Raw genomic sequence first — 20,998 nt, 5'->3', positions numbered from 1 at the left:
ATTGCAATCAAACACTATGGGGTGAAAAGCATTTTTCTGTGTGCCTTTAACCCTGTTGTACCCTATCATATTCTACATTGAATGCTTTAAAGGGGTTGTTCACTAAAAAAAATGAATTCTGTCATTATTTACTGGCTCTCTTGTTTGTCATAGCCAATATGAAGTATTTTTTTCAAGGGAATGCAAAAGGAGAATTTAAAGAGTCTTCAAAAGATACAAAAAATAACAAAACAGATCAATGCAATCTACATGACTACATTGACATCAAGCTTGATGGATCTATGACAAACAACAAGATTTAGGCAGAGAATAATAACTTCAGTATATTAACTTTTAATCACTTTTATAATAACTTTTAAAAACTTAATTCTATTCAGCACATAAAACTATCAAATCGGTTCAGTAGACATGGAATACACTCACCTAAAGGATTATTAGGAACACCTGTTCAATTTCTCATTAATGCAATTATCTAATCAACCAATCACATGGCAGTTGCTTCAATGCATTTAGGGGTGTGGTCCTGGTCAAGACAATCTCCTGAACTCCAAACTGAATGTCAGAATGGGAAAGAAAGGTGATTTAAGCAATTTTGAGCGTGGCATGGTTGTTGGTGTCAGACGGGCCGGTCTGAGTATTTCACAATCTGCTCAGTTACTGGGATTTTCATGCACAACCATTTCTAGGGTTTACAAAGAATGGTGTGAAAAGGGAAAAACATCCAGTATGCGGCAGTCCTGTGGGCGAAAATGCCTTGTTGATGCTAGAGGTCAGAGGAGAATGGGCCGACTGATTCAAGCTGATAGAAGAGCAACTTTGACTGAAATAACCACTCGTTACAACCGAGGTATGCAGCAAAGCATTTGTGAAGCCACAACACGCACAACCTTGAGGCGGATGGGCTACAACAGCAGAAGACCCCACCGGGTACCACTCATCTCCACTACAAATAGGAAAAAGAGGCTATAATTTGCACGAGCTCACCAAAATTGGACAGTTGAAGACTGGAAAAATGTTGCCTGGTCTGATGAGTCTCGATTCCTGTTGAGACATTCAGATGGTAGAGTCAGAATTTGGCGTAAACAGAATGAGAACATGGATCCATCATGCCTTGTTACCACTGTGCAGGCTGGTGGTGGTGGTGGTGTAATGGTGTGGGGGATGTTTTCTTGGCACACTTTAGGCCCCTTAGTGCCAATTGGGCATCGTTTAAATGCCACGGCCTACCTGAGCATTGTTTCTGACCATGTCCATCCCTTTATGACCACCATGTACCCATCCTCTGATGGCTACTTCCAGCAGGATAATGCACCATGTCACAAAGCTCGAATCATTTCAAATTGGTTTCTTGAACATGACAATGAGTTCACTGTACTAAAATGGCCCCCACAGTCAGCAGATCTCAACCCAATAGAGCATCTTTGGGATGTGGTGGAACGGGAGCTTCGTACCCTGGATGTGCATCCCACAAATCTCCATCAACTGCAAGATGCTATCCTATCAATATGGGCCAACATTTCTAAAGAATGCTTTCAGCACCTTGTTGAATCAATGCCACGTAGAATTAAGGCAGTTCTGAAGGCGAAAGGGGGTCAAACACAGTATTAGTATGGTGTTCCTAATAATCCTTTAGGTGAGTGTATAATACAATCATATATCAAATGGACTACTTTAATGGTTCCTTTAGTGTGTTTTTCTCTAATTTTTGGTAAAGATTTGTAATTGCTGACTTAGTGAATTAGAATGTCTGACTTACTGTGTTTTTTTAGGACACACACACACACACACACACACACACACTCACTCACACACACACTGTTCTGCTTTCTTAGCTCTAATAGACTTGCCTGTCTCAAGGTGTGTAGGTGGAATTCAGAACAAGCTAGGTTTATAGCATTTTGTCAAACTCCTTGTCTATTTGACAAGCCTTGTCAACGAGTTACCATGAATTACAGTCTTTGCACTTTCTTTCTGCCAGAGAAAAATATTATGTCTTTATTTATTTTAAATGTCATATTACTACTTTTCAGCTTGCATTATATGTGATTGTTCACATTCACTCTGTGCACTATATAGAGAATTGTATCACACAGCGTTAGAGAGTTTCTTTGTAGCTTCTTAATGGGATGATATCACACTATTATCTCTTAATATGTAGTTCAATCTGTTGTTTATGTTAAAGCAGAGGGGAGTCATAAGCACAGGCATGCTAATTATCTGTCCTTTCTGTTCCCAATATCTTGTGTTGATGCATATGATTCACTTGATTGAATTTGGAAAGGAATTATTTCCCCTGAGAACCGTGAATGTGGCATCTTGCAAGCAGGAGGAGGATAGATAAGCAAAACATGTCTTAGTACAGAATTTTTCTGCATGTCACTTGTTGCAGTGTCTGATCCAAATACCAAACTGACCTTAGAACAAGACATAACTTGTGGAATCAAATAAATAAGTTATAAATAGCATAAGTTGGTGGACCAAATATTGTGGTAGAGAATGGGGATTTTTAGTTGGAGAAACATTGACTTAGAGCAGTCAGAGGGGCAAAACAACTAAATATTTTGTATTCACCTCCTAAATAGTTTTTTGTTGTTGTTGTTGTTAGTCTTAAAAACCTGGATGTATGATGAGGCCTAATTTTAATAGTATTTTAATTTTTTCTAGTTATGCAAGCTCTAAAAAAATTATTGGGTAGAAATTGTGATAAAATATTTCAAAAAAATTCTCTGTATCCAGTAAATAATGAAAAAAAGTCATGGGGCCTTCGAAAATAGTTGTGGACAAAGAAGGGCCTTGGAGTCAAAAAAGTTGAGATCCAGTTGCTTAGATGACACATTGGCAATCAGATGCTGTAAAGAACATTTGTGCTCTGTTCTGTAAGAATCATTTTGACCCATACACTATGAAAGAAGGTGATTTTTTTAAACATTCAGCTATTTCAGCATTTTCTTAACCATTCATAACAACTGATGTGAAATATGAGTGCAAGTGTATTTTCATGTACTCATTGCGCTGTGAGTGAAGCATTATAGTCTTTTGACTGAGAGAAGCCATAGTTTATGTTGACATTATGAGAGTGATTTATACATGACATGCCTTTTAGCAACATCACTCCGGTTGGTCAGATCGATGCAGTGTCAGCTGTAGATAACAACATGGTAAACATCAGAAACAAATGGGATAATTTACTATCATCTCTAGGTAACTGGCTGATCTGGTCAAACATGATAAGTGAGAGAGAGTTGGAGGGGGCTAGCATCTTTTTGTTGGCCCATTCCTATTTTTCCCCTTTACAGCTTACCTAGGATAGGACTGATCAAAATCCTAATGGTATGAGTAGGTTTACAACAGGGTCATGGTACATCATGATAAAGTTATTTTGGGGTAAAATTAATGTTTACTTCTGCTTAAGTCAATACTTAGCTACTTAAATAATATACTTTTTTTCATTGAATGAAATGAAAGGCAATTTATCTTATTTGATTTTCTCTTTTTATTTTCAACATTAATATTTTAGAGCTTGGCATAACTAGAGAAAAATGTATATTTGTTTTGCCTTATTTTAAATAATTTAAGTCATATTGTGGCCCCCTTGGAAGTTTTATATTAATGCAGATTCTTTATTATTTGCATTGCTGCTTGGCACCATAACCAACACAATGTTGCTTCATGTTGAACCTAAAACCATTCATTAATAACAAGTTCTTCTTGACTTGTTTGGGAAATGTGATCTGAATTTTGCATTACTGTTTTTTCAGTGTTCTCAGGTGTTAATAGTGTAAAGTTGTCCTGGATAATAGCACAAATATATCTGTCTTGGTATAAACGGCATAGCACAATCTATACTGGTTGGCACAGTCTGCCATGGTATGCAATCTGTGCATGATACCACCCAAAGCCCACCTATTCTTTATATAATTAATTTGTGCTGTGGTGGTACGTGGCAGTTTAATAAAATATAAATATAAATTTGGGAGAGTGTGTGACGCTAGGGCTAGATCATGTCATCACCTGGGCTGTTTATCATATTCTTCATTGATTTTTATGTTCACTAACAGCTAAAAAATGTGGGGTGGAATCAGATGCTCCATTGTTTGCATGCATTCTCTCTCTCTCTCTCTCTCTCTCTCTCTCTCTCTCTCTCTCTCTCTCTCTCTCTCTCTCTCTCTCTCTCTCTCTCTCTCTCTCTCTCTCAAGTGCAGATCTGTGAAGCAGTCTGTTGCCATGGTTACAGGCTAAAACTGGAGCAAGTGATAAGCAAGTGATACGCTAAGGCTAATTTATAGTGTTTAAAACATTTACATTTACAGGGGTTGGACAATGAAACTGAAACACTGGCCAATATAGTGGAGCAATAGCACAACTGGACATAAGATATTGCAGTCCACACAACATAATGGGAGACATATCGGGAGTTCAATAGTCTGATAAATATAAATTGTTGGTGCATCTCACTGGTAATGTCGGCATACCAACACAAACCACATCCAACAGGAGTAAATATCAACGCTAGAAGAAACTGTCTGAAAGGGATGTCCAAGTACTAACCCAGATTGTATCCAAAAACACAAAACCATAGCTGCCCAAATCACTGCAGAATTAAATGTGCACCTCGACTCTCTTGTTTCCACCAAAACTGTTCATCGGGAGCTCCACAGAGTCAATATTAATGGTCAGGCTGCTATAGCCAAACCTTTGGTCACTCGTGCCAATGACAAATGTCGGTTTCAACATCAGAAAACGTTTTCCTCCACCAGCATCACATAGTGACCTGGCCACTGTTCAGGAAGAGGAATGGCTCAGAATCCCTCTGGCCACTGAAGGACTTCTGTGAGGCTGTACTGGCTGCAAGAGGAGGCCATACACCATGCTAATAAATTATCGTGGTCTAAAACCAGGTGTTTCAGTTTTATTGTCCAACCGCTGTACATTTACATGTAATCATTTAGCAGACACTTTTATCCAAAGTGACGTACAAATGAGGAGAATAATATAGAAGCAGTTGTACTAACAAAAGAGCAACAAGTGATGTGACAAGTACCAGTTAACACATTACACAAAGCTTTTAAAAAGTATATGTATATATGTGTGTGTGTGTGTGTATATATATATAATATGATATATATGTATATGTATATGTACTACTAATTCTACTTATTCATAGTAGAAACTACTAATTCACTCATTCAGTATAGTGGACTCCAATATATTGACTATATGGGGAAGGAATGAATGAAAATTGGAGCTTTGTGGTTTCAGGGATGACATGATGATACGGTTCATCTAAGTTCACAACTGTCTGTTTTTCATGTTTAATATATTTGTATATTTGCGTTCACAGTCTTATTACAATCTCCATGTACCTCCTGCTAGAACTAATCTAGGTAAAACAGCTTTTAAATACACTGCACCTTCAGAATGGAACTCTCTTCAAATGAAATTGAGGCTAAGTCATTTGGTGTCTTTCAGCAATTTCAAAACACTTATGCAAGCACTAGAAAAAGATTTAGTGTTTTGCAAACGCTTCTAAGGCTGTACTTTTAATGATATCTTATTGTGTGTTGTATTGTTGTTTGTTATGTGTATTTGTATAACTGGGCTGCCTATCTTGGCCAGGACACTACTGTAAAATAGATTTTAATCTCAGTGAGGTTCTCTCCTGGTTAAATAAAGGCAAAAAATAAATAAAAATTAAAATATACATATACACATATGTATAATATACATATACACATATACGTATACATATATACATATATTCATAATGAATAAACTAAGCCCAAAAACAGCTGACAACAAGAATAAATTAAACTGTCACCATGATATCAAAATTGATCATATTATTATTTTTATTTATTTATTTATTTTTATTCACATGGCCTTGTAATCTTTAATCAAATAGTTAATCTCCCCTTACCCTCCAAACAACATCTGTTCTCATATTATGACATATGTCTCAGCGGAGGTTAGGACTAAATATCCTCCACAACTGACAGCCATTTAGTTAGTTTTTTTTTTCTTCCAGAATAGTGAAGAAAAGACTATCGCAACTTCTGTTTAATGCCATCTTCAATGTACAATTTTTTTCTTAGAGTAAAATGTTAATCATTTTAATTTCATGTATCTTTATAATTAGTATGGAAGCTTGTTTCCGCCACAAAAAAAAAAAAAATTCTCTTTTTATCTCACAATTGCGAGTTTACATCTCGCAATTCTGACTTTATTTCTCAGAATTGCGAGATATAAAGTCAGAATTGCGTGAAATAAAGTCACAATTGCGTGTTATAAAGTCAGAATTCTGACTTTTTTTCTCGCAATTGCGACTTTATATCACGCAATTCTGACTTTATATCTCAGAATTCTGACTTTATATCACGCAATTGGGAGATATAAAGTCAGAATTGCGTGATATAAAGTCGCAATTGCGTCTTATAAAGTCAGAATTGTGAGATATAAACTATTCTAAGGTAAAAAAAAAAAAAAAAAGTCAGTCTTTTTTTCCCTTAGAATTGGACTTTATGTCTCTCAATTCTGAGAAAAGATGTCAGAATTGCGAGATATAAACTCGCAATTATGTGTTATAAAGTCAGAATTGCGTGATATAAAGTCAGAATTCTGAGATATAAAGTCAGAATTTGTGTGATATAAAGTCGCAATTGCGAGAAAAAAAGTCAGAATTCTGACTTTATAAGACGCAATTGCGACTTTATATCTCGCAATTCTGACTTTATATCTCAGAATTCTGACTTTATATCTCAGAATAATGACTTTATTTCACGCAATTCTGACTTTATATCTCGCAATTCTGAGAAATAAAGTCAGAATTGCGAGATGTAAACTCGCAATTGTGAGATAAAAAGTCGCAATTATCTTTTAAAATGTTTTATTCAGTGGCGGAAACAAGCTTCCATAAATTAGTGTATAATAGTTCACGATACTTCAGTACAAATTTGTATTTGTTAATTACCTTAATTCTTATAATCAAAACAGTGAGCTTTTGTATTGTGAAATAAAGATGTTGCAAACTCATGGATATGATGTGTAAACATTCACTTTATGCAAACACATACTTATATGTACACCCAGTATTCAGGTCAGGGCATGGTGCTTAGTGGAAAAAGCTCTCAGGTGATTTTTACAGTTTGTAGAGACTCCATTATTCAGGTAACAGTCTGGTTCCCTCTTGTCCAAGGTCAACATCTCAATCATAATTACACAAGACTTTACTTTCCCTTTATTAACTATAGACATACATAGAGAAGCATAAGCTGTCATAGACAATATCACCTGGTGTGTCTCTGGGATTTTTACTGTGACATTAGACTGCAATGTTCATTCTCACAAAAAGCAGTCAGAGGTTTTGTACATAACCTGTAAGAATCACTGGCATCATGTGTATATGCTGTGTATGCTGTGTCTTTCCCATATAGAAATGATATTTCACATGTAGGGAAAGTCTCACACTGGACTCTCATTAACCTCTGCCAAAATCACCTCATTTGGTGATTTGTTATCAAGACAGACGTACATACAGTTGTAATCGAAATTATTCAACCCCCATTGCAAATCAGGTTTATTGGCAAAATTTCAGCTTTCAGCTGTTTGCTTAAAATCAAACAAACGTAATTGAAGTAGCTGGTTTCCCCAAATTCAACTGAAAATGCAACTTTTAATGACTTCTGCAGTCTCAATATTATTCAACCCCCTGAATAGAATCCCTCACAATAGCACAAATCTGCAAAAGAGGTGTTGTCTCAAGTACAACTGATGAAACTAATCAAGAGCTTCATTAATTGCACCAGGTGTGTTTGAACACTAGAACACATGAAATATCTGAACTGGCAAGGTTTGTTGAGTGTCCCGTTTGACTGCATGTTAGAAATGCAATAGGAAAAAAAAGTCAATAGAATGACTGCAAAATACCTGCAGCATGACTTGGTAGCAACAGGCAATGAGGTTTCAGCTTGCACAGTAAGGCGCGTACTAAATGTATGCGGTTTCCATGCTAGAACTCCAAGACGTACATCTGACCCAAAAGCACAAGAAAAGTGGCTAAGGCTTGGTAGCAGAAGAAGTCCTGCAAGATTCTACAGTGGCCATCACAGTCAACTGACTTGAACCCCATATAAAGTCTCTTGTGGGATTTGAAGAAGGCGGTTGCAGCATGCAAACCCAAGAATATTACTGAACTGGAGGCCATTGCTCATGAGGAATGGGCTGAGATTACTTAGAAACACTGCAATGGGGGTTGACATTTTTTGATTACAACTGTGTAGTCTGAGCCGTTAGTAGTGGAATTATTACTATGGACATCATAGCTGATGATGCATAATCAGCAACATAACAGTAAGAGCCCCTTTATAGGTATGGTTGATTACATAAAATTACATTTAAGTTCCAAAACAACCTCATGGCAACTTGTAACTTACATTTTTCTGAATTGGTGGCTTATTTGTATGCATTCGTAAAAATGTTTGTGTAATTACGGTAACACTTTAGAATACTGTTTCTTACTGCATAACTAATAAGGAATTACTGAAGAACTAATAGGTAATTCTTCATTAACTACTTCTTCACTACTGTTAACTATTAAGGAAGATGTGTTAACTAATCAGTTTGTAATATAATTGTATGATTATGTTAAGTAACAGTTAGTTAATCAATAACTAACGAATTATGTCATACCTCCTGAAGAACTACTATGAATTATCTACTAATTAAGGTTCAAGAAAATTAACTAAGAAGTAACTACGGAACAGTCATACAAAACTACATTGAGTTGTGGCCCTTTCTTATGTACTAATGTTATTAATAGTAGTATTATGAAAAAACTATTTTAACAAACACAATTTAAAGAGGTTTTAGCCTGTGTGGTTTTGTGAGTGTGTTCTGTGAGAAATCAACTTCAAAAAGGAACCCCACTCAAGTGCCTTGCCATAACTAACCTCAGATTAGTTTTTATATTTTATATAGGCCTACAAGTGTGTGTCCATTTTCCTCAGCATAGAATGCCATTGAGTAAATTCATGTATTTGAGGCAACGACTGAGGGAAACTGAAAATATAGGGAACTTATTAGTAATTCATAAATAATTATCAAATAATTCTGCAGAAATTACTTAAAACCTGAAACAGTATTCTAAAGTGAAAATATAGGGGAACTTATTAGTAATTAATAAAGAATTATTATTTAATTCTTCAGGAATTACTTAGAGCCTGAAACAGTATTCTAAAGTAAAAATATAGGGAACCCATTAGTAATTAATAAAGAATTACCACATACTTATGACTCAAATCAAACTTACTGTAAAAAAAAAAAAAAAACACTATTAACGTAATCATCTAAACCTTTGTAAAATAGCCTGCACGACAATGACTCGTTTACATGATATCTTCCTTTATTTCAGAACATTTCTTAATACAGCATATATTTTATTTAGTTTTAACATGTACAATAGCCTACTGCCTACATTTAAACTCATTTAACAAACATTTTAGGATCAAAAGTTAAACCTTTAAAAGCAATTCAAGTATAATCAGCTGGTCTCTGTTCTCCCATTTCCACGGTAGTGGTGCTGGATCTCTTGCTGGAGCTGGGCTCGTATTCGGCGGGGAAACTGCTTAACTTCGCCGCCCTGCGTTTCACTTATTGCCGAAATATGCTGTGACTGACTCCATAACCTGCCCATAAACAAACAGTGCACAGTTCTGAGAACATATTTTAACATTAGATTTAGTATCTTTAGAAATAAAATAATTTGTTTTATGCAAGGGATCTCTCCATGCAAGAGGATACAAATGCCCGCGCTCTTGCATCACCAAATCACTGTAAAATGTAGGCTACCGCGATATTGCCGGAACTTGAATGATGTAAAAGAAGTATAATAATAATGTGTAATGTACATTATGATAAGTTTTGCTAATGAAATAAAAAAGTTTGCTTATTTGCAGATCAGTAGGTAAATGTCTGCACTTATCTTTCTTATTAGTGCTGAAGAATGACTAAAACTGGCTAGAAAAAAAACATTGATTAGTGCTTTTTACTTTTTAAGCAGGCCTACTTTAAAAATGAATTACCTTTGTACTTTTACTAAGGTAATTTTGAACCTGAAATTTTGAATAGGCCTAATTATAATTTTACTGGAGTAATACTTTATTGGGGTATCTGTACTTTGACTCAAGTACTTGATTTGTGTCCTTCATCCACCATTCCAAAAAAACAGATTATTGTAGTGACTACTGTGTATGACTGTTCGTTAGTAGTTACTTCATAGTTATTTTTCTTGAACCTTAATTAGTAGATCATTTAGGAGGTATGACAGAATTAATTAGTTATTAACTAACTGATACTTAACACAATCATAAAATTCTATTACATACTGATTAGTTAACACATCTTCCTTAGTAGTTAACAGTAGTGACTTGAGTGTTAATGAAGAATTACCTATTAGTTCTTCAGTAATTTCTTATTAGTTATGCAGTAAGTAAGAAACAGTATTCTAAAGTGTTACCGTAATTACTTACACCATAGGCTACTTACAGGTTTAGGGGTGGACCTTCAGGCTTACTTTTTTCTTAATTGTACATTTTAGTACAAATCACATTCTTCAAATTCATACGCCATTGCCACCTTGTAAAATGCATACGCTTTCTCATGAGATCGGGTTGGAAGTTCAGTAATTCAGAAAAATCTATTTGGGAAAGAAAACAGCCCTTTTAGGAACTCATTAAAAGAAATACAATATAATGTTTAGACCCACTTAATATCATCAGTGTACAGTTATTAGAATTTGGTGTCAACTTAGAACTATAATGTCCAATCCATAATGTACTATATGTGTGTGTTTGTGCCTGTGGTGGAATAGTACCTACCCGTCACTGGAATGCAGCATAATGGGAATGCCATGTGGCAAATACAGTCCTCTGGAGAGCTTGTTTAAAGCAAGTGTGCAGCTTTAGCGATTTGTGTATAGTGTGTTGAAATAGGTCATCAATAGAATTGGCTTCTTTCAGTCCATGTGACTATACACTATGTCATCACAGGCACATCAGTGATACCATTGTCCTCCATTCTAAGGCATTTAAAGAGAATTAACCATCTTTAGTCACATTAAGCCTTTAGCACATATTCAAACACCGAATCTGTGACATGATCAGTTATGTTTCAGTCAGCGAATCACTTGCATGATAGTTTAATACTGGATTAACAGTTTTACTGTATGTGCGCTAAAGAGCAGTGGCATAACGTTAAATAATTACCGGTGAATCTATGAGCTCATCCAGGGGAAAATCAATATATGTCAGTTAGCATGAATGATCGACACATTTATTGCAGCATTAAAAATCCATTTAGTCCTCTCCTCTAGGCGATTGTGTCGGGAACAGGATCAACATTGTGACACGCATGCAGTCTTTATGGCTCCTCCCATCATACAATTCAATGAACTGTCATTTGTGTAAAGCCAGTTGGCATCTGCACCTCTGAAATTGGAGATGTAGTGAGGGTATTTAATAGAGAGAGATTGAAGGATGAGGGGCTTTAAATGGGTATTCAATCCTGTTTGCTGCATGCTATTTTAAGTATCAAGGGAATCCTCGGCTTTAGAAACAAGTGTACGGAATATTGAAAAACGAGAGAGAGAGAGAGAGAGAGAGAGAGAGAGAGAGAGGGGGGGGGGGGGGGGGGGGGTTGGGCACCATCTTAAAGGAAAATGATTGAGAACTTAATTAGCCTATACTGTTTAGAAATATGAAATGTGCATATACTTTTTAAATAAGAAGGCAAGATCACATCCATATATTTCATCTAAATGTTTTCAATTATTCTTCCCTCATTGCAGCCTGCATTCTTGGTCTTTCTGGAACTAATCAACACAAGAATACATTTGGGAAACTTTGACATATTAAAACCGATTAGTGTCTTACATGATCTTACTCTCCTCTTTCGTTCTCTCTCTCGCTTTCACTCAAAACAAAATCAGTCACAGCAGATTTTAAAGATTATTATGCATACTGGACTAATTGATTGAGTTATGGTCAAATTTGATTTGTGTTGCCAAATGAGAGTGATTGCAGTCTATCTTGTCCAGTGTGTAGTGAGACTAATGAATTGGATTCTGTGGTTTGAGTCATACATTCATGCTCTCTATATTAGTAGAGGTGAATTAGGGGTCTAAAATAAAAGGAAGACAAAAGTTAGTTGTAAATAAAACATAATAATAAATATAATATTCACCCCCAAATAGAAAAATAATTATTTTATTATCAATTTTATATTACAAATTTGACATTTGCTCAATATAGGCACCCAATTTCACATAGTTGGTTGAAAGCAGTGATTTTATTTGCTACTGTATAAGTGAAACAGGTAATAAAATTGCATTATACAAGTGAAAGAATATCTGTAGAAAGTACAGAGAAGTCTTTCTTTGAGCTTTGGTTCGATTCATGTTGATCATTACCAGGCTGCAGCCCAGCAAGGTGGAAGCAGAAAGCACAGCTTTTCACTCACACGCCAAGATACAGAAACAAACTTTTTGGTTTAATTCTAGTTCCTGTTACCTTTGTTCTCATTTTCCCGCCACTAGTTTGTTCTGTGGTTGTTAATTGGTTCCCCACACCTGTTCTGTTTACATTGATTGCCCTGTTTGAATATAAGCCCTGAGTTTTTCCTAGTTCTTTGTCCTGCATTGTATGAGTTTAACGTGGTTGTGTTTCTTGTTTTCTCTGAGTGTACCATGGTGAATTAAATTAGACTGTTTATTTTTGGATTCTCTATTGCCGTGTGCCTCTGTACAACCACACAGTGTGACATCTACTTCAGAAGAAAATAAACTATAGGAAGCAGGTCATCTCATAAATGTTTTATCTATAATCATTCAAGCTGTAATTACAAAGCATTTAGAAATAAGTGTATTGTATCAAGGATGTAAATCTTTTCTTCTCAGCCGGTACTCAGTCCATTTGGCACAGCTCTTAATCAGTAATCCTGTGTTGATTTATTTAAAAAAAGAAAGAAAAGTGAACAGTGACTCTCTTATCAGCATGTTGTCTCACAAAAGACCAGGCAGTAGGCATTAATAGCCCCCTTTCTCCATATCTTGGACTGGATCACACAATGACTGTTCTCCACTCCACACTTTATAATAAATGCGCAGGCCCAATTCTGTCACTTCCTCACTCGCTCGAGGTGTTCTGATTGGATGCTGGCGCTGCTAGCAAGACCCTATGCAGGTTAACATTTCATAATTTTTGCTCTGCACTTAGTGTAGTATAGTGAGCAGTCAGATAAAGATGTTGTGTGAAATCTATTTACATTACATTTCAACCAACTCTGTTGTGACGGTGTAGCAGATACAGATGCTATGTTGTAGAAGTGGTGTGAAAATCACTGTTGATGTACACAGTGAACAGTATTTGTAATTTGAATATGCATACCATTAAAAACACTCCAGAAGCCACTTGTCCTTTTGATACTCGTCTTTCACACCATTTGCAGTTTATTTTTATTTGATTTATTCAGCATATACTATAATTAACTAATATGTTATGTTCAAGTGTGTATATATATGTGACCCTGGATCACAAAACCAGTCATAAGTCGTACGAGTATATTTGTGGCAATAGCCAACAATACATTGTATGGGTCAAAATGATCGATTTTTCTTTTATGCCAAAAATCATTAGGATATTATGTAAAGATCATGTTCCGTGGAGATATTTAGTAAATTTCCTACCGTAAATATATAAACATTTATGTTTGTGAGTGAATGCAGCACAATCGCGAACATAAATGGACAACTTTAAAGGTGATTTTCTCAATGTTTTGATTTTCTTGCACCCTCAGATTCCAGATCTTCAAATAGTTGTATATCGCCCACATTTTGTCCTATCCTAACAAACCATACATCAATGGAAAGCTTATTTATTCAGCTTGCAGATGATGTATACATCTGGTCTAGGGTCACATATGAACAATAACATGGTATTGAATATAAATAGATAGCAATATTTGCATTTATAAGATGGTTTGGTTTGGTTTGGTTTGATTTGGTTAATTTTGCATCATTTGAGCTACAATGCATATCTTTGACTATTTGCCACCTATCTCACCTTTGACATTTATCTGGTTGGAATTTTTTTTGAAAGGCACACACCTGTCCATATAAAAGGCATGAAATGAAAATTTCAAAGAGTAAAAAGTGGCTTCAAATGCCAGACACTAGAAGTTTTGAAAACCCCAAGACTGTTCCCACAGCTTTCCCACGGCTGTTCACTTTTGTATTGATTCAAAACAGCAAGGTCTTGGAGACCATGGACCCAATTACTGTCAAAGATGGAGAGGTCCTTTGCAGCGATGGGAGAGCTTTTAAACAACATCAAACTATAGCTACAGTGAACCTATTGCTGTGAAGCAGAAGACCAAAATCAGATGTTCAAAGCTAGTTGAAATATACCAGGAAAAGAACTTGCCGCTGCAATGTTTGCAAAATTAATCCTGAAAATCGCTAAATAAGGAGTCTGAATACTAATTCTAGTTTCGAAGTTTAAGGCATTTTATTTCTAATAAACGTGCCTGTTATAAAAAAAAAAAAAACACTTTCACACAGGGGACATATTTATTTGCAAAGAAATCAACTAAATTAGTTTACCAAAGTATGGAAATTTTAAATTTGTCTGGATGCATTTGGAAGACACTTAATGCACATGTAATGCATTGGAGCTCAGAGAATAGAATAACTGTAGGATGGTCTCTCTACATCAATCTCATTGCATGCTGTGACATTTAGACCGACGGCCGGTGACAGCAGTATATCATAAGAAGCGGTCTTCCTGAAGAAAGTCAATCTCTACAGTCAGATGTAATCAATGTAGTAATTGCAGATGTGGTGATGCATTATCAGTGATTACTACACCTCAACAAGAACATAAATGACATCAGTTGAATGGCTTTTTTACAAATAAGCCTAATCGTTATAGATTACTTAGGCCTAATTTTGATTTAACAGAGATTTAAACAATTGTTTTATTTGCAGGCCAGTGTTGTAAGCTAACTGTAGATAATGAATCACTTTATTGAGCTTTGCCAAAGAAGGAAAGCCCAATTAACTTCAGAAAACACACAGCACATCTGTATGATTCTCAGCACTGACTGCAGTTTGGAGAAACAATTTTATGATAACAAGGCATTTCAGCTAATCTACTTATAACTCAAGCCAGCTGGCAGCATGTACCACAGTCCATGTTAATGACTTGTCTAGCATCCATTTTTGACTCTCCTGTAACATCATGTGTTTGAACTGTTTTAATTTTTAAAAGATAAATATTACAATCACATTGCATAATGTATTTAAAAATACATTTTAAATAAATTGTGTTTTTTCAGATGCTTTGCATACATCAGTAAATTGAAGTTCTGCAAATAGCATTCAAAACAGTTTAATTCACAAACAATTACCACATCTGAAGCATTAGCGAGGCAAATTCTCACAGGAATATAATGTCACGCTTTGATATTGCAATGTGTGACTCATACCTTGTGAGAATTTCAGCCAATCAGTAAGCAAATGGCTGGTTGTGCGGTAAAGTGGAATTACTGTACAACAGTGAGTAAGTGAACTATAAGGGAAGTAATGTTATGTGTAAGTATAAGTGCTTGTAGAAAGACACATACACATTTGTGAGTCCTATCAAATGTGTTGGAAATTCAGTGCCACTTAAATAATTGTTAATAGGAATTAAAGTGGAAAAAGTGAAGGCAACATTATAGGCTTTAAAGATATAATTGAGTGTCATTGCCTGAGAAGATTCCCAGTCATTTCCGTATCTCTTTATGGTATGGCGTTGCCATATAGCAACATTTCATTTCTACACATTTCTATGGGTAGTACTAGACTATGGGAATTAAAAGGGCAGGCCTTAAGGTAGCCGATGGTGTGCTGTTTTTAAGTCAAATGACATTTGAATGTCCCTCCAAAACTCTCTTTCCCACTGTCACCCTCATATGGAAGACACCTGTTGAAGTGCTCCAGAAATTGCTCTATTAACCTCATTTCAGAACATCTCTTCTCAAGGGGGATTTTTTGCAGCATCTTTGATAAGTAAATTTGATATTTTTATTCACAAATCAACTTTGTCTAACATAGTTTTACTGTAAATTATACGAAAATATTAATGTTTCCTTATGGCAACACTGTACCACTATGGAAAAATAGGTATGTTGCCGTATGGCAACTCTGTACCACAGTGGAATTGCAGTAATTTATTTCCCAGTTAGGATTATTTTATAAATAGTAGCATCAACAATATGATTTCAGGAAATTAATACATATGCCTGATGAAGGTCGTTGCTAATAAAATGTTGATACTCGTTTGCAAGTATTGATAGAGTTCCTTGTTTTTTTTTCGAGGAAATTAATACAGAAATGTTTTTAGCAATAATATGTTAGCTCTTCCATGTGATAAGAGTGAGGATGAGTTAGCCAAATGATAGGGAATGATAGATTAAATGATAGGGATCTACTTATTTTCGGTTTGCATGAGTTCCAAGTATATACATCTATAAATGTCAAAGAAAAAAGTGTATTTATAGAAAAGAAAAACATAATTTTATAGAAAAACTACTTTTTTTTTTACCATTTTCCATTCTGGTACAGTGTTTCCATATAGCAACGTTTACCTAACGTTCCCTAATATTAAAAAAAACTTTTTTTTTTTTTTGATTTGTATGATTTGTAAGCTATTAAAAAAAAAAAAAAAAAAAAAAAAGATTTAATGGTTAAAACATAATGCAGGCCATAGAGGGTTATGGGTCGGCCCAGTTGCTTTATTTCCACCTTAGAGCTCTTTCTTGTTGCTGTAGGTTCTATTGATGCTGTAGGGAACTAGCGCTGCGTCGAAACGCTGTAGGAACGCCCCTGCGTGATTGCATCGTGAGGCACTTATGGAATCAGTCCAATGGCGTGACGAAACGTCATAGGCGGGTGACGTCATCGACCAGGAAACTAGAAAGCACACCTGAACCAAACAATGTCAGCTTCTGTGTCTTTAGCAAGCGCTCTGTGTGTGAATCTGTGTCTGTTTTTGTCTGTCTTTAGGAGTTGCTAGGCAGGAATTTTCACCTACAGTATATATGTTTCAAGCTCTGAAAAACTTCCTCCCAGACCTGAGGGGCCATTATGTGTTTGTTCGTACCGACAACACATCGGTGGTTTCTTACATAAACCATATGGTGCAGATATGGCAGAGGCTGTGTCTGTACGCCTTTCCCCCAATTTCTCTGCTCCCAGGAGTTCTGGAGAGAGTTTGCCGGGATGTGGCCCGTCTGCTGTTAGTAGCCCCGTTCTGGCCTGCCCGAGTATGGTTCTCGACGGCTCTCCTTTGGAGATTCTGCTCAAGAGGGACCTTCCCTTCAGGCGAGCAGGTTGATCCTTCACCCCCGCCCAGAATTGTGGAAACTGTGGGCTTGGCCTCTGAGGGGGCACAGCTGATGAGTTCAGGTCTTTCAACCGAGGTTGTTGAGTCCATCCTCCACTCCAGAGCTCCCTCCATGAGGAAACTCTACACCTTGAAGTGGAGATTATTCACTTCTTGGTGCGGAGGACACCAGCTGGACCCAGTTAACTGGTGCAGTGCAGGAGTTCCTGCAGGAGCACTTCTCCGCATGGTTATCCCCCTCCACACTAAAGGTGTACGTGGCGGCCTAAGCTGCTTACCACGTCCGTTTACATGTTGTGTCTTTGAGGAGACACCCACTAGTAACCCGTTTCTTAAATCTGCTCTGTCCAGTTAGGGCCTTAGATGCTTATGTCCACAGAGCTGTCCTGTGGAGGAAATCTGAACAGTTGTTCGTTTGCCTTGGGTCACCCAGAAAGGGATGCCCAGCATCTAAGAAGAGGATGAGCAAGTGGGTGGTCGAGGCCATTTCACTTGCTTATGTGTCGGCCGGTCAGCCTTTACTTTTGACTGTACGGGCCCACTCTACTAGCAGTATGGCTGCTCCAAAGCATTATTGTCAGGAGTTTTTCTCCAAGATATTTGTGATGCGGCAGGCTGGTCCTCACCGCACACATTCATGAGATTCTACGACCTTGACCTCGGCTCTAATCACGACGCAATCACACAGGCCGTTCCCACAGGGTTTCGACGCAGCGTCTCGTTCCCTCTTCGGGGGACTAAGGTTACATACGTAACCGAGACGTTCAACAGTTGTTCGGTTGTTGGTTTCAAACTGCTAGTGTGAGTGTCATTGACACTGATCAGAACAGCTGGAGGTGACATCGAAAACCCACTGCTGTGCCATGATATGTCATGACTTGTCTACTGTATTGTGTAATTCAGTACATTTGGAATATTTTAATTACATTTTCATCATTGTGATGAAAAAAAAAACATTTTTTGTCAAGATCCTAATATTTGATTAATGCTGCTGCTATTAATGGTAGGCTACAATTAAAACATTTATGTGAGATAAAGTTGTCTCATGCTGTAACACAACATAATTGTAACAATGGGCATTATCAGTGATGATATTAAGTATAGTAAAAAAAAAAAAAAACTTTCTGATTTAGTATCAATGAAGGCATGAGCTTTCTTTATGTTGTGGGGTACAAAGACAAAACACTTGCCCGCCTGCGTTGGAAAGCGGCAAGCTTTCCTATAGTTTGACCCCATCAAGTCAAAAATATACAGATTTCATTTCAGGATAGATTAAATGTATATATCAAGCCATGCAGTCAAATAAACACACACTTCTGTCCTCAGGAAGACATAGAGAACACGGTATGGTGTGTGTGTGTGCGTGCGCGTGTGTATGTTGGAGTGTTCATGACGAAGGGAGGGGGGCCCTGCTGGTTTCTAGGATACACCCATCCATCTGTTAGTGCGGGGAGTTGTTTTCAATGCGGTGCATTTTTCATCCGCGCTATAGAATAGAGCACAGTTGTTCAAAACACCTACATTACCAATGTTTAAAGTGTCTCAAATCTGTCATGATCAGAATCAACAATCCTAAAGATAATCACGCGTCTCTAATGTGAAGGCAGCGAAAGGAAAATTTGGAAATTATATCCCGATTTGAAAACCCGCATGTTTTCTTTGGAAATGGACAGCGTTTGAGAGAAACAGCTGAAGATCGTGTTGAGTGATATCTGCGGTGGAGAAGAGGAGTCCCTTACAAAGCCACCGCACGCACGCACGCACACACACGCGCTCAATCTCGCCACCGCGCGCACATTCGCTCATCCACTTGACCGCTATAGGCATTGTTACATTTCATCCACTTCTATAATCGCGCTTTGAACCACCATGGAAGAGAACATGGAAGAGGGACAGACACAGAAAGGTATTGTCTTATATTGCTTTCCCTTCCATCTCCCCATTTTATCATGCGCGCTTGTCTTTGTGTTAATGCATACGTGTTAAAACTATTGATGGTTACGGCCACTGATTACTTTTATGACGTTTTATTACTTGTATTTTTAAAGGCTGCAGCGCAATTTGCAGTGATTTTGATAACGATCAGTGGTTCTGTTAATTGGGGCTGGTGGGGTTTCAAATGCATTGCTCGGTCTATGGAAATGACCATTGTCAGTGCGCTCGTTTGTCTCATGCGTTTTGTGCTTGTCTTAATGGATAATGAGGATTTGTCACCGCTCTCTTTTCTTTCTCCCGCTCTTTCTTTCTTTCTTTCTATCTATCATTGGGCTGCTCTGGTTATCACCACAATGCAGCCATTACAAAACAGTACTCGGGTCAGATTAGATTAGTGTGGCTGTTCACCGCCTTTGTCTCTTAAACTGTTTACTTTATACGATTGTCACTCATCTGATTTAAAGCTGCAGCTTTTGTGATGTGTTTGGGTTGGGAGGCATGTGAGAGAGGGTGCCTTGCTGCATGTATTACAGTGAGTTATGAGAACATGCTAAATGCAGGAATGTTGATTTGGATTTATTAAAAATGCACTGAATTTATTTACAGGTGAGAGGAGGTTTCAGATTTTTCTGATGAAGATGCTTTGTTTAGTCTTAAATATGCCCCCCACAATGACTCTCCCACTCACACGCCCACTCTCTTGCTTTCATTTTTATATTATTGCTGTAGTTGGATGTGCTGGAAGAAAAATGGGTGGCAAATATAAGGTGGGGCTGTGGGGAGTTAAAAGAATAAGGTCGGTTGCTATGGCATGAGTGGATATGTGTCATCAAAATGGTGCTATATGAGCAACCGCAGCTCTTCTTTAAGTAACGGCACTGCCATAACTGACCCACTTCTGATTGAAAGAGAGAGAAAGAGGCTGGGGCAAGAGAGAAAAGAAATCAGGGCGTCACTGAGCATGCAGAATTATCTCTTTTTAACCCATACTGCATACCTCTGCCTTGTAACTCGCCTCAGAAAACAAACTATGACCAGCTGTTGATCAAAATGCCATGTGTCTGAACAATCTTGCGTAAGGCTTGATATGAGAGAGTTTGAATTCAATTCACATAGACTTTAAATAGAATGTGCGTTGGTTTCTGCTGATGCTGGTCTTGGCTGTCAATGTGAACACCCACAATGAAATGCTTTACACATACAGCCTACAGAAGCTGCTCAACAGATGTGCAGTCCTTCAGCATTTCCTTTGAAAATCAATTATTTCCACTTCACTCATGTGAGGAACCACTTCGCAATATCAGTGACTACCCATGGGGACGGACAGTGAGGGATTCTCTCAGACCCGGTCCATCTCTCTCTCTCTCTCTCTCTCTCTCTCTCTCTCTCTCTCTCTCTCTCTCTCTCTCTCTCTCTCTCTCTCTCTCTCTCTCTCTCTCTCTCTCTCTCTCTCTCACTCTCTCTGTGAATGAATTTCCAGTCCTCATTGCTGATGGTCTCTTCCTTCTTAATGTCTTGTTCTCACTGGGAATAAAGATATCATTTAATAATTAGTGTGTTAGTGTAAGTAGTTATGGGGTGGCAAGAGAGAAGGAACATGCAAATCAATTAAGAGGAGTAGACCTGGT

The 20,998-nt window shown here is 37.2% G+C and overlaps 1 protein-coding gene across 4 annotated transcripts in view; it reads left to right on the top strand.

The window, feature by feature from the left end:
- gpm6ab (glycoprotein M6Ab) overlaps positions 1-20,998 on the top strand; it is a 62,616-nt gene that overhangs the window by 6,086 nt on the left and 35,532 nt on the right. The window contains exon 1 of one of the 4 annotated variants that reach the window (XM_084390240.1): positions 18,879-19,341. The exons of 2 other annotated variants lie outside the window; for them this stretch is intronic. In XM_084390240.1, the coding sequence (XP_084246366.1) occupies positions 19,305-19,341 (37 nt within the window). In that variant the 5' untranslated portion in view covers positions 18,879-19,304. Of the gene's footprint in view, positions 1-18,878; positions 19,342-20,998 lie in introns of those variants that run through there. One more of the 4 variants, XM_084390242.1, reaches the window with a different exon arrangement.

The sequence above is a fragment of the Rutilus rutilus genome, assembly GCF_951802725.1.
Source record: "Rutilus rutilus genome assembly, chromosome: 2".
In the NCBI taxonomy this organism is placed as follows: domain Eukaryota; kingdom Metazoa; phylum Chordata; class Actinopteri; order Cypriniformes; family Leuciscidae; genus Rutilus; species Rutilus rutilus.
The sequence above is the reverse complement of the archived record's forward strand: the minus strand, read 5'-3'. Positions and strand labels throughout refer to the sequence as shown.